Source organism: Daphnia magna, linkage group LG10, assembly GCF_020631705.1.
Source record: "Daphnia magna isolate NIES linkage group LG10, ASM2063170v1.1, whole genome shotgun sequence".
Taxonomy (NCBI): domain Eukaryota; kingdom Metazoa; phylum Arthropoda; class Branchiopoda; order Diplostraca; family Daphniidae; genus Daphnia; species Daphnia magna.
In genome coordinates this window covers 5,382,497-5,398,283 of record NC_059191.1, presented here as the reverse complement: position 1 = coordinate 5,398,283, position 15,787 = coordinate 5,382,497, and the positions used below count along the sequence as shown (strand labels likewise).

The 15,787-nt window shown below is 41.3% G+C and overlaps 2 protein-coding genes, 1 long non-coding RNA gene and 2 pseudogenes across 7 annotated transcripts; 2 read left to right on the top strand and 3 right to left on the bottom strand.

Annotated features, from left to right (window-relative positions):
* Positions 1 to 644: 644 nt before the first annotated feature.
* On the top strand, positions 645 to 4,742 carry LOC116935833. 4 transcript variants are annotated; one of them, XR_006651830.1, is made up of 7 exons: positions 645 to 1,159; positions 1,220 to 1,334; positions 2,031 to 3,541; positions 3,600 to 3,718; positions 3,781 to 4,002; positions 4,216 to 4,400; positions 4,464 to 4,742. It is a non-coding gene; the product is annotated as an uncharacterized LOC116935833 (long non-coding RNA). The 4 variants fall into 4 exon arrangements; XR_006651828.1 differs by lacking the exon at positions 4,464 to 4,742 and having other exon boundaries at positions 4,216 to 4,434; XR_006651831.1 differs by lacking the exon at positions 4,464 to 4,742 and having other exon boundaries at positions 3,781 to 4,012; positions 4,216 to 4,434.
* LOC116935271 lies at positions 2,802 to 5,445 on the bottom strand. Of its 2 annotated transcripts, XM_045179797.1 has the most exons (5): positions 5,074 to 5,442; positions 4,783 to 4,989; positions 4,460 to 4,713; positions 4,082 to 4,405; positions 2,802 to 4,008 (listed from the first exon to the last, which is right to left on the bottom strand). In XM_045179797.1, exons 1-5 carry the CDS (start codon positions 5,387 to 5,389, stop codon positions 3,760 to 3,762), a joined length of 1,350 nt encoding a protein of 449 aa, XP_045035732.1. In that variant the 5' UTR covers positions 5,390 to 5,442; the 3' UTR covers positions 2,802 to 3,759. The 2 variants fall into 2 exon arrangements, with proteins under 2 accessions (XP_045035732.1, XP_045035731.1); XM_045179796.1 differs by having other exon boundaries at positions 4,082 to 4,713; positions 5,074 to 5,445.
* Positions 5,446 to 8,394: 2,949 nt separating this feature from the next.
* Positions 8,395 to 9,284, bottom strand: LOC123477118 (annotated as a pseudogene).
* A 1,869-nt stretch (positions 9,285 to 11,153) lies between these two features.
* Positions 11,154 to 12,127, bottom strand: LOC116935827. The gene is made up of 3 exons (XM_045180538.1): positions 11,545 to 12,127; positions 11,346 to 11,480; positions 11,154 to 11,254 (listed from the first exon to the last, which is right to left on the bottom strand). Exons 1-3 carry the CDS (start codon positions 11,843 to 11,845, stop codon positions 11,154 to 11,156), a joined length of 537 nt encoding a protein of 178 aa, XP_045036473.1. The 5' UTR covers positions 11,846 to 12,127.
* A 709-nt stretch (positions 12,128 to 12,836) lies between these two features.
* LOC116933864 lies at positions 12,837 to 13,931 on the top strand (annotated as a pseudogene).
* Positions 13,932 to 15,787: the final 1,856 nt, after the last annotated feature.

Genomic DNA, 15,787 nt, shown 5'->3' with positions numbered 1-15,787 from the left:
TTTTATAAGTTCAGTTGTTTTACGGTGAAGATCAAAGTTAGTTATAACGTCCCCCTGTTACAACACGATGTAGATTATGTAACTTATTGGGGGGTGGCCATGGGCTTATTCGGTATTTATGTAAGAAAATATAGAAAGGGCACTTAATTATGCTTGTAATGGGTCCACACAGATAGGAAGCCAAACATTTTCCTCCGTTTTGAAGAAGGAAGATGCTCGCGACTACGCTAAAATTCATATTCTTTTTGCGGAAGACTTGGTTAAAGAAATATATCATAGATTTATGCTCCCTTGTCAGGAAAACCGTACAGTACAAGGGCTGGGTAAAACTCTACAAATGTTTCTAGAGCCGGAAGACGTTACTTCAATTCAAAACAGATTAGGAAAATAAATGTTTTGCACGGCATGTTTAAGTTATAAAGGCTTGCTTCCAATAGTAAAAATTTTTCTTGTATGTCCTATTCCTCGTGTTTCAAACAACATGGTGTCCGCGAGTCAACTCGACCGTTCAGGTTGTTAGCGGACCAACCAATCAGCCATTCTCATTGGCTCTCGCAGGGAGCTTCTGGGCGCCACCACCATAGACGCAAATCCCAATGCTATATTGCTAACGCTGTCAAACTGTCGTCTGCATTTGATTTGAAACGGGAAAACATAATTCCACCTTGTTAAAACAGGAAAAAAAAACTTACATAGCAAAACAAGTGTGTTGTTGTTCATAGTAGAAATGTTGGAGTCATCAACGTAGGAAATTTGTCGACTAGTGAAACAAGAAGTTTGGCCTAATTGTAACACACAAGAAGTTTGGCCTAATTGTAAGTTGCTCCATTCAATTTTCTTCTAGCAGTTAAACTCTTTTTTATTGCCAAAGGGTTCCGAAAAAACAAATGTTGCTGTTTCTGTGGAAGGTAAACGGAAACCAAAATCCCATCAGACTAAGAACCGTCCAAAAGGATATTTTTCGTCGTTGTGAAACCTTGAAAGAAAACTATAATGCTGAAATTATAGTCTTAATTCCTTTTCCAAATGGTATAGAAACAGCAACTTACTGCAATGCCTATGGTGATGCTGCGATAAAACATTTTTTGATGTTGGATGATTATGCTGAAAAGTTTTATGAGAACCAGGCATGAAAGAGAAGAAGACAATGGCTTATTATGTAAAGTAAGATGAAATGTTTGATATTTGCTTATCCTTTACTTCTTTTAATATGTTTCAGGATACAACTGGTTTTCCTGATCGATGCACTAACATCACTGATGCTGCCTCAATTGAATCTCCCCAGAAATCATCACTGCCGGCTTTATCAAAAGTTGTTACTGGTCATTTCCCAGGTTATTATTTTATTTAATTTTAAAGGTGGCATCAAACCTACTCCTACTCCAAGTCCTACTCCTTCTTTTCCTCCGACTCCTTGTCCTTATCCACCTTTTCTTTCTACTCCAAATCCTTCTCCTATTCATGCTGTTCAACCAGTGCTTTTACCTCTTCAAGTACATTAAAAATGGGACCATTTCCGTGCGATGTTTGTCGCAACAAATATTTGGCAAAACAAGTCCGTCGCATGCAACATCATAGATGACTTGGTGGAAGGAATCTCTCGTGTAAGCTTTTTCAGAGAGAAAATGATTTTCAACAATTTTCTTAACTTTGGCAAATGTAAAAAAACATGCCAAGAGAGGCAAAATGCAGGAAGCCTTTGCCTGTCTTGGCATGTTTTTTAAGTTGAGAAAATTGTTCAAAATCATTTTTGAACGGCTTTGTTTTGTCAAAAATTTGTTGCGACGAACATTGCATGGAAATGGTCCCTTTTTTAATGTTTGAATATATAGAAATCTGATATCATATGGAACCGAAACGTTTAAAAAATGAGGTTAGCCAGAAATTAAAAGAAGGGCAGCATATGCTGCGCAAACTGTCCAAGATGGTCAATTAATGTGTATTAATGTATATTAAGGTTTATAATACAAAGAGGAATTGATTCAGGTTTCCTTTATTTGTATAGTGAATTTTTTAAATTTTTAATACAGAAGAAAAAACAGCGCGAAAAACAGTCACAAGCGACTACTTCCCCCATTGTTGACAACGTTGTGGAGGGAATGTTATGACTGATCCGGGTAGTCAGCGCCCCTAGCGAGTGCCCGAAATTTTGTCCGCGGAAAAAGCAGACGAACAGCCCAAAACAGGCCTAGCAGACGACAGTTCTGGGACCTTGCTATGAAGAATGTTAGACCATGCTAGAAGCTAGGCATCAGTCTGGTGACGACTAAGCTACGCCGAGGTCGTCGTATGCTCTATGAGAAATACAAAGATTCCACGTTCGACCTTTCTATTCTTCCACTCGATCGTAACATGGCGCAGTTGTAAGCAAATACGTACGTACTCCCTCTGGGTTTTTTTCTCCTGTTTTCGAACTCATTGGTAGCCCTGACTCATGCGTATCGTTCGCTAAGGTTCGTCGCCCCTACACAGCAGCGGCTCCCTACTTATTGTTTCCTACTTAAGAGGTGCCAGGCTCTCTTACATGTCTGTGGATACTAAAATTCCGCCCATACTTAAACGCAATTTCCTACTTTAAAAAACCTGTTTCATGTAAGATTGGTGTAAGTAGTTAAGTAGGCTCAATTAATGGTCTAGCTTACTTAAAATTAATTTACATACTTATTTTCTATTGGGAACAACCTCCTTAAATAGTATCCATACTTATCAGTTCTACATACTTTCACAAAAGCCCTACTTGCCTAATGCACCCACTTACATTTCTACAGAAAACCATCCTACTTCAAATTAAGGAAAATTAATCAACATGAAAGTCCTTCGTTTATTAACAATAACAAACCAACACACAATATAAACGGCGGAATAAATCATGTTGATGCTGCTGGTGCTCTGAATTCCTGCTGACGCTAAAAATTAGCTCACGACTCTTCTTCTAACTGTTGTGACCTGGTTACTATGGGTTACTATAGTGTAGTATACCTGGTTACTATGGGTTATAACCTGGTTACTATGGGTTATAACCCATAGGCCCATATGGGTTATAACCTGGTTACTATGGGTTATAACCCATAGGTCCATATGGGTTGCAACCCATGGGGTTATAACCCGGGTTATAACCCATAGTAACCAGGTCACAACAGTTAGATGAAGAGTCATGAGCTAATTTTTAGCGGCAGCAGGAATTCAAAGCACAAGCAGCATCACCATCTGGATCAAGCACTTAGTTACGAAAATGGCAGATGTAACAGGCTAACCTATTTCTTTAAAAGATTAGCACAGATTAAGAAACAAATCAAAGTAAGAATTTCCAAATCTACGACGATTCTTCTTCCAAAGGCAGTTCTTGTGCTTGCTGGTTTTCGTCGTCATGCAAGACAAATTTGTCATACTTTTTCAGAAAAGTAACCATACTCAAAGAGTCTTTCTGCACTGGTTTCTGTCTCGGAAAACCTTCTTGATGAAGGCACAAACGATCAATTAGTGAAAGGACACCATACATGGCTGGATAATTACAGTCAGTCACGTAGTACACACTTAACAGGTTCAAAACCACCTGACACACACTTGAAACATTGATGTTCTTGTAGTTTACATTGCAGGACGATCCAACAATGATTAGCATGGAGTGGAGAGAATTTCCATTAAAGAACACAATGGCACTTGAGTTTACACCAGAGTAATCGGGTTCAACGTTTTTTCCAACCTGATTCACGAAAAGGTACCGATTAAGTAGAGTTAACAGGTGAAAAAAAATTTGATTTACTGTACTTCACGAATAAGAAAAACTGGCTTTGCACCTTTCACACCGCGGCTTGTTGAACACAAAGCGTTAACTGCAAGCAGTACTTCAAGATCCATTTTTGCACCATCAGCCCACTTTTGCCCGCCCTTATCACTGTTTCTTTCCAGAAAGCGTCGAAAAGTAAGCAATGTGCTCTCAAATGCCTTCTGAAACTTTTCCTCGGTTATGCAAGACATGGGATACATCATTAGAAAATCATCGTAAGCCTGTGTAACAACAAAAAAGAATTCTTACTTATTAGTAACGTCACGCGCTAACAGTTAAACGAATGTTTAATACCTTTTCAAAATCATGATAATGCGGTGTCTTTTCTAATAACTTTGCAAGAGAAAGTTTGTTGTTAATTTTGAAAAACTCACGCGTTGCTTCAAAATCATGCTTTCTTCTTAACTGTTCTTCACTTTCATGATCAGGAAAATCATCATCGACAGCAGTAGATAAATTGCCGGAAATAGAGTTGGCAGCATCATACTGGTTTAGGCCACCCGAATTCCGCTTTGCACTCGCCTTCTGTTGATTTCTTTTTAAGTTGTGAATTCGTCCATGTTTCTTGGAATCTATTTGATTACCAACAGCTCGAACCACTTTATGTTTCACAGTAAGCTGCAAAATAATAACAGTTAAACTAGTAATTAAAAGAAAAAAGATCAGTCTTACATAGTTATCTTCACAGTTATTATCTGCAAGGCAGGGGTGTTGTTTCACAATCATTTGAGCGTAACGTTTATAAATGCTCTTCCGCTGGTTCAACCGTTTATCCAACGTCACAGTTTTCAAAAGGTGTTTTGCACACACCAAAATAAATGCATTTATGTGTTGTGACAGTTTTCCAGCCCTCATGGCTGCAACGATGTGCTGGTTGATTTCCCATTCTTCTTCTCCCTCATTTAGGAGGGTAAGGATAAACAGATCTGCAATAAAAATAATAATTGAATTAGAACTGAGGAGACACGAAATTAAGATTCATAGATGTTGGTTACCTGTTTCACATACTTCACTTGGCAACTTTTTTGAAGTCACAGAAGCACTCGATAGCTCAGTCTCTCTTGATAGCAAGTGTGATTGTTCCACTCTCAGGCGTTTACTTTTTTGGGTGCTGTGAAACCTTGGCTGGAACATGCTGCTGTCCTCTTCACTGTCCACAAAGTCTGTAGTTGTATCTGTGTCATTTCCTAATGTATGACTTTCTAAAATGTAGCCGATGAAAAAATGAAAACAACAGAGATTATATGAAAGTGATAAGAGATGCACATTCAATACTAATTACTTACCGTTGATGTTCATGGTTAGAGTTTCATAAGTTGCTGGGGGGGAATTTTCATCATTTGGACTAAATTCAGATGAAGACATCGATGGCAAGTCAAGAATCTGACTGCACTCTTCCGGAACAACAAGATATTCTTGTACAAGATGAAGTTTTACAACAATGTCTTTTTCGCCGTTCAAAAAAACTGTAGTTGATGTTACATCAACAACAAGGTCAAATTCTTTGTCATATTGCCCAAGCATGACATCTTCTACGCGTGTAGCCAGAGATCCACCCAAGTCTGTTACAGACATGTCAAACATCATTTCTTTAAATAACATGCTGCGTAGCAATAGCAAGTCACATTGCTTATCATTAGGTTCTGGCAATATTAAGAGTTTCACTCTAACGGGCGATTTGAAATCCCCGAACTTAACACAGATTTTTCTAGCCATACTTCTTTTGAACTTCAAACTTTAACCTACTAATCCAGTGATCCTTTAGCGTTGCTTCTCAGAAATGGGGTATTCTAGCAATTTCTAGCATAGTTGCCAAATTGAATTCATTTACGGATGGAAAATTTTTCTGACTACAACTATAATTACTGCGTTTCATTTCCTAAATGAGTTTATTCCAGATGCAGATGTGTATAAAATGAGATTTAAAAAATTACAGCATATGATAGTAATTGGGGATTACATGCAAATCATGGCAATAAAAAAAGAATGAAGAGGCACATTGAAACTTAAATTATCAGGGGAAACGATGACAAATGATTTTTTTGGTTGAACGATAAAAGCCAAACGGTCATGACAAAAAGAACAGGTTGTTAATTGTTCCATTATTAAAAACGTGCCTCTTTCACAACTTATTGCATCTGAAATTCTGAAAAATAAAGCGTGGTTTTCATCACTTGGTAATTTTCGCAAAAACACTGTTCCCGATTGACAAATTCTCCCTGAAATTTTAATTTTTGCTATTTGTCTGTATTTCAAATTACCGGACAATCCAGTAGCTTTGCAAAATATTGGACCACCAACCATTTTTTATTTCAATCATTCCAGAATTGTGATTCTGAATAACAAAGTCATTCAACTTTCCAAAAAAATTACTTTCGCCATCACTTTTGATATCCAAACCGACAAGTCTTTGGTGGTGTGAGGCCATGGTCCACGGTACATTGTGGAAATTGCTGTTGCGCCTCATAATTTTTTTGAATGGAGCATTTTTGGTTTCATATCTAAAACACCAAGAGTAACGTGGAGCGCCAAAGTGTCTAATTTGAGCAGGAAAGTGTAAGAGAGAATGTAGTTTGGGAGTTATTGATTTACCGGCAACATTAATTCCAGGAGTACTCTTTGGATAGAGCAACACAAAGTTGGAATTGTGAATCTCAATCATTTTTTCAAGAATTATCAATTGCTCCTCTGAGAACGAGTAGCATTGAAGAGATATGAAAATTTCAAAAAGAAGAAGAAGATTAGCGTAGTACGGGTTGTCGCTTGAAACAAATTCTCCCATCACAAGGGGAAGACACATTGTTAATGAACTCATCTCAGAGGAGGAAAATTATAATTTCTTTCGATCCATTACTTCACGTAATATTATGGGTGGTGGGACGGTGAACTCGCGATCGCTCTTTAGCGTAGACATATTGTAATTAACAGACTCTAAATTTAGTTCTATTTCCTCATCAAGGATAGCATATCGAAGAAAATAACCTATCTCCCTATTTAAAACACCTTCATTTGCAGTGTGCATGAGATCATGCATAAAGCACTTTGTTGGATCGAAGTAACTTAAAGCACGGAATAAACAACCGCGATTTACGCCATAGCGAGTGGACACAGCCTGTCTAGCTGTTTTAGTTAAGCCTTCTTTCTCTACTTCTTTAACTTGATTTTCATGAGAAATTTTTTCACGCAAGATGCACTCAGATTCCTGATGTATCTCATCCAAACTGTCGCGAGAAATCATGCATGATCTGCATGGCAAATTAGCAAATCCAACTCCCTCTTTGAATCCGCCTACAAAATTGGCAGCAGGAATATCACCACAAAAATGTAGTAATATTCCAAACCACACCCTTTGTTCCCCTCGGACATTGAGAGTAACGCCTTCATGTAAAATAATTAAATCATCTAGAAAGTGACGGAGAAATACGTCAACTCTGCGTTGCTTTAGCAATTCGCTGTTAACAATCCCAAGCAACTGAATGCTACGTAATGATGACCGAAATGAAGGGGGGAGATTCATGAGAACCCAATAAAAAACCGAGACTTTGTGTTTACCTTTTTTACTCCCAAGGGGATTTGACAGCTCAACTTCATCCATATAGATCTGGAAACAAAGTATAGCACCCTTTTGTTGGACGTAAAGAGGAATTCTTTTTACGAACGATCCATCCCATACGTCAGATATATGATCAACTGGATCAGTTGCTGAGTTATTAGAAGCAAAGTTTAACATAACTGACTCGAACACCTCTCTGATTGAGAGAAACTGTTGCAGGGATTCTAGGAAGGGTATGATATAACCAGTTTCGAAAACCTCATCCAGTATTTGACCAAGATTATCATCATTCACCCAGTCATACAGTGGCTCAGCGGGATTTAAAATGACTGCTTTCGGTATAATGCATGGGAAATATTTCTTCCATGAAGCTTCTATCCGGTGGCGCGTCAACTCTTCCTCGTAACGAAGGTGAAGGAACGAGTCTTGGAACTCTTGACTTCCAATAACGGGGTTCCCCTTCAATAAAGCACTTAATTTTTCCTGGGAAAGAAAGTAAGCAATGTTTACAAACACTAATATATATATAGACTGGACATTTATTGATGCAATAACACCACTAGGGGAGGATAGTTGGGATTTTGTTTTGGCCACCATACCTTAAAAAAAACTGAAACCCGATTATCTAAAAAAAGAAGAAGAGCATAGCCCGAATTTTAATTTACAGAAACCACCTTATTAGGCCAAAAGGAATTGAAAACATCAAAATTAAAAGACGAGAGCCCGGAAGGGCACCCCATGTATGGGGCATAAAAGCCCATGTTATTGTTATGGACTAACAGCCAAGGGACGGTACATCAGAAAACTTATAAATAAAAAAAAAGTTAAGATTCAAAAGTATACTTTGTGGAAATGTTAACGATACATCAGTAAATTGAAAATCACAAATTAAATTGGCCATCATCAACAAAACTAAGAACAATCGAAACATAAAAACCGCTACCTTGGTCACACAGTTTGGGCCCACAACAAACATTTCACACATTGCACCCATTTTCACCGGGCCTGCTTTCAGAGAAACTCTCTTTACACATAATACAGAAACAAGAATCAGTTAATCCATTTTGAGCACTGGAAGAGGGTCTGGAAATTTTGAGCCTGGAAGAGGGTCTGGGTAAATTTTGCACTGGAATGGTTGGGTTGTTGTTTTCTTGGTTTGCTCTTCTTGACTTTCTGGCAGTTTTTTCACTGGTGTTGGATTTAACTTTCTTCTGACTTTGCCAAGTTTGTTTTTCTTCGCATCAGTGGCCATCTTCCCTTCTCCAGCTGGGCCTAACAGGTGTGCAGTTAGGATGGCAGTGCTTCGTTTTCGGCCGGTGCTGCTCCTTTCCTCGGTCCAGCTTTAGGGTAGGGTCTCATAATTTCCACTGGATTTCTATTGGAATCCTCCTCGAGAACACCTCTCAGGTCAAATGTCTATAAAAAAATTGAATTTAATGGCTGCAGCAAATATATTGAAATAAAGTTAGGCCTACCTCTCCGTTTTGAACATCTAGTGAAATATTAACGTTTTCAACTGTCGCCAAAGGATCTTCTTCGAAAATAACCACAATGTTGTCCAAGTCGGGTAGAATTGTAGTTGAAACATTGGCCTCGATGTGGTTCTCTGGAACGGGAGTTTGGTCTTTTGGACTGGAACGGGAGTTTGGCCTTCTTCGACGATGTTATCGTTGATGCTGGGATTTCTATGAAGTCATCAATAGGAGGGACTGGTGATGAATTAAAAGGACGATCCGTGACGAAAGATGGAGCAAAGTCGACGTCACCATCGAAGATAAATCTATTAAATGGGACTAGCCCGGCCACCTAAACCCAGACGTGATGTTTGCTGGTGTTGTTGCAAGCGGGAAGGCTAATCCAACCAGCTCTGCGATGTTGTGTATGCTCATAGGTTTTCCTGGATGGTCCTTCATCCATGAACTGCAATACGAATTGTAGTATCTTTTAAATGGACCAAACACACTTCGTCAAGGGGTTGAAGCTTATGAGAACAATGCGGAGGAAAGTTATCATGACCACCCGTTGTCTTTCGCCAAATTTAATACCTAGATAGATTGAACATACAATAAGATAAGAAATAATTAAAAGGCTAGAATTTGAATAGAAGCAATAGGCTTACCTCGATCGACAGATGAGAGGAGTGGTTGTCGAGAAATAAAACAACTTCGTTCTCTTTCGAAGGCCGAACGTTTTGTATGAAATGTTTCATGAACAAAACAAAATCTTTGTCTGACATCCAGCCAGACTTATTGGCTGATCCAACAGAACCAAGAGGGCACCATTGAGGAAATATTCCTTAAAATGAACTCTGAAATAAAGAGACAAATATGTTAGCAAAGACGACATTTCAGTTAAAAGGAATGTTACCGTGGAAAGACAAAATATGGTGGAATAGACGTTCCTGTGGCAGATACTGCAAGGCAGACTGTAACCAGTGTGCCTCTCTCACCTGAAGTTATGGAACCAATTTGTTTTCTTCCTTTTCGAGCAATAATTCCATCAGGTGCATGAACTGTGGTAAAGCCAGACTCGTCAGCATTAAACCAACGAGAAGGTGGAATGCCTCTAGACCTTATGACCTCAACATTGTCAAAGAAGGAATCAACGTTATGCTTGTTGAAGCTGGTAGCTCTGCTTAGAGATGTTGCCTGTGGTTTTCTGATTGAAAGGTCTTGATGTCTTCGCATGAAACCAGATAGCCAGTCTCTTCCAGCTTCCTTCTTGACCGACCAAGAAAGAGGGACAATACATTTTCTTGGGTAGCGTACTGATAAGCCAATCTTCTCATGTCTGTGGTAGTGATTCCATGATAAATGTCACTGGCCCTTTGACGTAACTGCTAAGATTGCTTTCTTGTTCGCTGCTGAAAACCTAGAGCGAACAAGAAAGAGTTAACATTGCAACACATACACAGAAAAATTATAAGTAGATTTACCTTACGAGGTTTTGGTAACCCCCAATGCTTGTAGTTGCTTCAGCTTCATCTTGAATTCCAGCAGCCAAGAAATTTTTGACATATCTCAGTATAGATCTTTTTGGGATGGAGGTTGCTTTGGAAACATCACATACTTTTGTTTCTCAGCAACAACTTTCTTAACAGCTTCAAAATGTAACCATCTGGATACAACAACGTTCAGTTTTCTAATGTAATGCCTAACCATCTTTAACAAAAATTGACAGACTTTTTAAGACTCACCATTTTGACATTAGACGACAGAGATTTTATACCCGCAAACTGCCCCAACGTTGCCAGGCCATTTTGCCTCAAGAATAGGTGTCGTTAATCAAATTGATTTTCAGTAACTCCTCTAAGGAGAAATAATAAACTCAAATATCAGATTGAAAGAGGAAAGAATTTCCTTCAAGAATATTATTTGTTGAAAGTTTTATTCCATTTCTGAAACCCGTAAATTGAAAAAATCTGTCAAAGCTGATGACACGATTTTAAGGCGCCAAAATTATTGTTTCATTTATTACTGAACCCTTAGGACTTTTTTAATGATTTTTTTTTTAAACGATGGAGATTTTCGGGTTGCGTAAGCGTGAATTTTTCCTATACTTAGGTTTCATTAAAACATATCTCAATATCGATAGTGCCAACATATACACTACCCTAACTGCCCCGTTCTCCCCTATATATATATCAACATACCTTTACTTTTTCCAATTTCATTTCATAATACTCGTGTATGGCTACTGATACTTCTTGCAAGGCATCAAAGGGGAGAAAGTACCGTTGCCTTAGCAAAAGTAATATACCAGCTTCCCAGCATTCCAAATTTCCAAAGTCCCCATCATCAGCTGCAGCATTTTTCACCAATTGAATTTCACGATGAGGATTCTGTAGCATAATTGTAGAATTCTCTGATGTGCTATCTCTGTGCTCATCAACTGGCTCAATTGTTTCTTCACATCTTTCCAGAATTTCATCTATTTTATCAAACACAACAATGTTTTGATTATTAGACTGAGCAAGTAAACAACTTTTCCATTGTAGGAAGTTACCATTATCATTGACTGACAGCAGACTTTTTTCAATCACATGATGATGAGAGTTGTGTTGTACATCAGGTATGTTGTTGTCTCTGTAAAGATTCTCAATTTGAATGTTATCGTTAACTGCTTCCAGCAGCTGCCCATCTGAACAAGTATAAGGGTATTATTAAATAAGGCTTAAAAATTTTTCTCAAGTTAAGCAAGTTACCTCTATCATGATTCACAAGTGGATGGTTTGGAACGGTTACTAATGCACGACGACCATGGTTTTTGTACCAGTGACGTTTGAAGGAAATGTACAAATTGTACTCGTCATGACAGTCAGGATATTTACAAACAACATGAAATTTTTTAGTATTCCTGTGATTGAATCTGACGTGGTCAAAAAACGTAGAGGGATTTTCACTCGATATTAACATAGGACACATAGAGCACTTCACAACGTTAGCCATAATAAACTGTCGAATTTCTCTTGAATTGACAGCAGTTGAATCGTACTGTTTTATCATCAAAATTCGTCAGATTTACGTTGCAAGATACTTGCAATTTTGACGACTTTTATTTAGCAATCGTCTGCGTCAGTGTGCAACGTAGTTAACTAAAGAACTTATGGTATTAAAAGTACTTAAATTAGGGAAAACGATACTTAATTTTGAAACAGCTTTAAAATGTAAGTATTAAAAATGGGTAAAGTACGTTTCCCAAAACTAGAATAAAAGTACTTAAATTAAAGCATACTTATTTCCAATGTTTGTTACTTAAAATGCCATTTACCATCTTACTTTTAAGTGGGATGGTAAATGTAAGTATGCGGAAAGGGAATTGGTACCTTCGCAGAGAAGTCATCGCCCACAACATGGGGAAGAAAACGGGAGAAGTCCGCCCAAAAAAACGCGAACAGGGAAGGGAGTAAGCGCGACGGAAAAACGCCCGAATCGCGTAGAGAGTCTCCACGGGTGAGCCCGGGCGGGCCCGAAGAGGAGCTCCGGTTAAGAGGTCTCGACGCTTCCAACTTTGAAGGTTATCCCTTTGTTGAGTTAAACCATTGTTTAGAATTTAAGTCATCACTTGTTGTATTCGTTTGTTCTTGTCCCAATACAACTCGTGCGACAGTATCATAAACACATTTAAGTATTGGCAATTTACAGTAAGTGATTTAGAAAACTAGTTTTAAGTAGGAAAATTGAAAATTTAGTAAATTTCTGCCATACTTAATGAATCAGTAGGAAATTTCCTACTTAAATACTTACATTAAAGTAGGTTACCGCTGCTGTGTAACACTCCCCTTTCGCGTGGCCTCTCCCACCACTCCGACAGCCATCTTGTTACTGTATCTCGTATCAATGGTTTAGCCCTCCCCCCCGTCATCTTGCGTCGTCGTTCCAATGACCAAAGTATAGCTCGGGACATCGTGTGACACAGTGCTCTGCCCGGTTGCTTCCCATGCAGCATTTTAATTATCTACGAAAATCTGCCAGTTCATCTAACGTGCGCGTCAGCATGGCGAGTTCTGAAGACGACGCCGCCGACGACGTTGTGGCCTGTTTCGACTGCATCGAACAGGTACAGGCCACCCTTCAAACCAAATTCCACACACTAACAAACCAGCTGCAGCTTCTCCTCGCTGCTCCTCGCTGAAACATTGTACCGCACCCAACCCGCCCTCACCCCCTCCCCCACGCTGCCTCCACCACCTCCACTGCCAGCTCCTCTCCCAGCAATTCCGACTTCCAGGCATCGGCTCGATACGTCGTCGCTCGAAAAATTACAAGGCGACCTTTTGCTGGTAGATTTCAAGACTTGGCGCAATCGATAAGACGACTTCGGTCGCTTAAACCAACTGTCGACCTACCCGGTGGAGGAGCAGACAGTCGCCCTTCGCCTATCGTTAGACACCACGATGCAACAAACTGTTGAGGTTTCTTTGAATTTCACGCCAAACAATACTACCTTGCCGTCGGAAATCTTGGACGCTCGCCAATCATATCCGCTTAAAGCACAACGTGGCATTAGACCGCGTTTCCTTTGAAGAATTCCACCAATCAGCTAACGAAACTTTCGATTTTTTTTCATACGGCTGAAGAGGCTTGCGGGAACGGCGGAACTTTGTTCCCATTGTTCGGACGAGCGATTGGCGACACGCGTCATGGCCAGCGTTAGGCACAGTGAATCGCGCAGAAAGTTACTGAGTTTATCTCTGTTTCCTACCCTGCAGCAGGCGGTGAACTTGTGCTCGGAGAGGAGTCCGCCCACGCCAACAAGGGCACGTTGAACGGACAATCATCCGTCAACGCGTTGAACGCCAGACCACGACGCTACCTGCCGCCAGCTGGCACGGCCACATGTAACGCATATGGCAAATCGGCTCATAACAAAGATGAGACCTTCCCGGCCATCGGACGGAAGGGCTATATCTGCGACGAAGCAGATCATTTCTCACCACGTTGCCCGAAACGAACGCAAAACGACAATGGATCACGCGAGAAATCGGTCCGATTCAAGGCTAAAGTCCCGCACATTGCCGTGTGCAATCTCTAAGTCACTAATCGTCGCTGCAAAACTCCAACCATCACCGAACCGACCGACCAGAATTGAAACGGATTTTGGACGACATGGAAGCCACCGGAATTATCGTCCCTGTCCTCGAACCGTCCGACTGGGCCACCACACTTGTCGTCTTGCGGAAACAGGAAAGCTACGCGTGTGCGTCGACCATACTAAATTAAACAGATATGTTCGTCGGCCAACCCATCTAGTTCGGACGCCCAGAGACGCCGTATCAGAAATCGACAGCGATACCGTCTACTTCAGCTGTTTTGACGCCGCGAATGGTTACTTCCAGATTCCCTTGGACGAAGCCAGCCAACACCTTACGGTCTTTATGACCCCATGGGGTCGCTACAGTTACCTGCGTGCTTCTATAGCAGTGACGAGTTCAATCATCGAGCAGATGCCGCCTTCAGCCACCAACCCAACACCGTACGCTTCGTAGATGATCTGTTGCGTTTCGACCGCTCCTTTCCCGCTCACGTGCAAGGCGTCTGCTCAGTGCTCCAAGCGGCACAAGATACCGGCTTCATGTTTAATTCGAAAAAATTCTTCTTTACACAGGAGCGCGTAAAATGGGTGGGCTACATCGTCCAGCACGGTGTAATCGGCGCGGATCCCGACAAACTAAAAGCGATCGCCGATTTTTGCCGCGATTTTCCGTGGCAACAGGACATCACCGGGCTCCGCTCGTTTATGGGCCTGGTGGAACAACTCGCGGGTTTCTTCAGTTGCATAAGCGGGGCTAAAGAACCACTTGGCACGCTGCTACGAACGTCCAACCCCTTCATCTGGACCCCAGACCACGAGAAAGCTTTTCAGGAAGCTAAAAAGGCGCTCGTCAGTCCACCGGTCCTCACGCAGTTCGATCCGCAGTTCGAAACCATGCTACAGACGGACGCTTCTATCAAACACGGAATGGGCTACGCCCTACTGCAACGGCACGGCACAACCTGGAAAATCGTCGAATGTAGTTTCCGTTGGTGCACTAACCCAGAGACGCGCTACACTATAGTCGAGCTCAAATTGGCTGTCGTTGAATGGTCGGTGCGTTAATGCCGTTTGTAATTATTAGGTTTCCCACATTTCACACTACTAGTCAATCACCAGCCGCTCGTCTCGATCCTGGACCGTCAGACTCTGGACCTGGTGGACAACCCCAAACTACAACGACTCAAAGAACGAATCTCTCCGTTCGTCTTCAACATGGTTTGGAGAAAGGGTAAAGATCATTCCATATCTGATGCTTTCCCCCCGCGCTCATGTCAGCCAGCCTTCGGAAGAAGACGACACCGTTAACGTGGACTTCACATCGCACGCGCGTTACTGCATCGTACGACGTATTCAATCGGTGAGCAACAAGGAGGGCTCGGAGACCGCACCTCACCTGCGCGACCAACTTCTGGACAATCTGCGATCGATAGCTGCAACTGACCCGGCGTATGAAGAGCTAATCCAGGCCATCTCAAACGGATTTCCATCGGAGCGCCACCATACATCCGCAAACGTCCGCCAATTTTGGGCCATCCACAGGGATCTTTCCATTGACGACGGACTGGTGCTGTACAATGGCCGGATCGTGGTGCCCCAAGCAGCGTGACGAGAGATTCTCTAAAAGCTCCATTCGTCCCACCAGGGTATCACCCGGACGAAACGACGCGCGCGGCAAGCGCTTTATTGGCCCGGATTTTCCAATGACGTCATTCTTCTCGTCGAAGGATGTCAATCATGCCAACAAGCTCGCCCAAACCTACCTAAGGAACCAATGTTATTGGAGCCACCGTCACATCGCATCTTCGAAGGCGTTTCTGCCGATCTTTTTCAGCACGGGAATCGTACTGGTCTACATCGACCGTTTGTCCGGCTGGCCGGCAGTACACAGGTGGCACCGAGACCCGACAGCC

What these genes read in the sequence shown, in the direction of transcription:
- LOC116935827 (XM_045180538.1), bottom strand. Translation starts at nt 11,845, where the DNA reads ATGATAAAACAGTACGATTCAACTGCTGTCAATTCAAGAGAAATTCGA. An exon ending in ACTTGTGAATCATGATAGAG is followed by an intron (nt 11,481 to 11,544) that starts GTAACTTGCTTA and finishes ATACTTGTTCAG; the next exon opens with ATGGGCAGCTGCTGGAAGCA. An exon ending in GCTGTCAGTCAATGATAATG is followed by an intron (nt 11,255 to 11,345) that starts GTAACTTCCTAC and finishes AATTCTGGAAAG; the next exon opens with ATGTGAAGAAACAATTGAGC.
- LOC116935271 (XM_045179796.1), bottom strand. Translation starts at nt 5,389, where the DNA reads ATGTTATTTAAAGAAATGATGTTTGACATGTCTGTAACAGACTTGGGT. An exon ending in TCTAACCATGAACATCAACG is followed by an intron (nt 4,990 to 5,073) that starts GTAAGTAATTAG and finishes GCTACATTTTAG; the next exon opens with AAAGTCATACATTAGGAAAT. An exon ending in AAGTGAAGTATGTGAAACAG is followed by an intron (nt 4,714 to 4,782) that starts GTAACCAACATC and finishes TTTTTATTGCAG; the next exon opens with ATCTGTTTATCCTTACCCTC.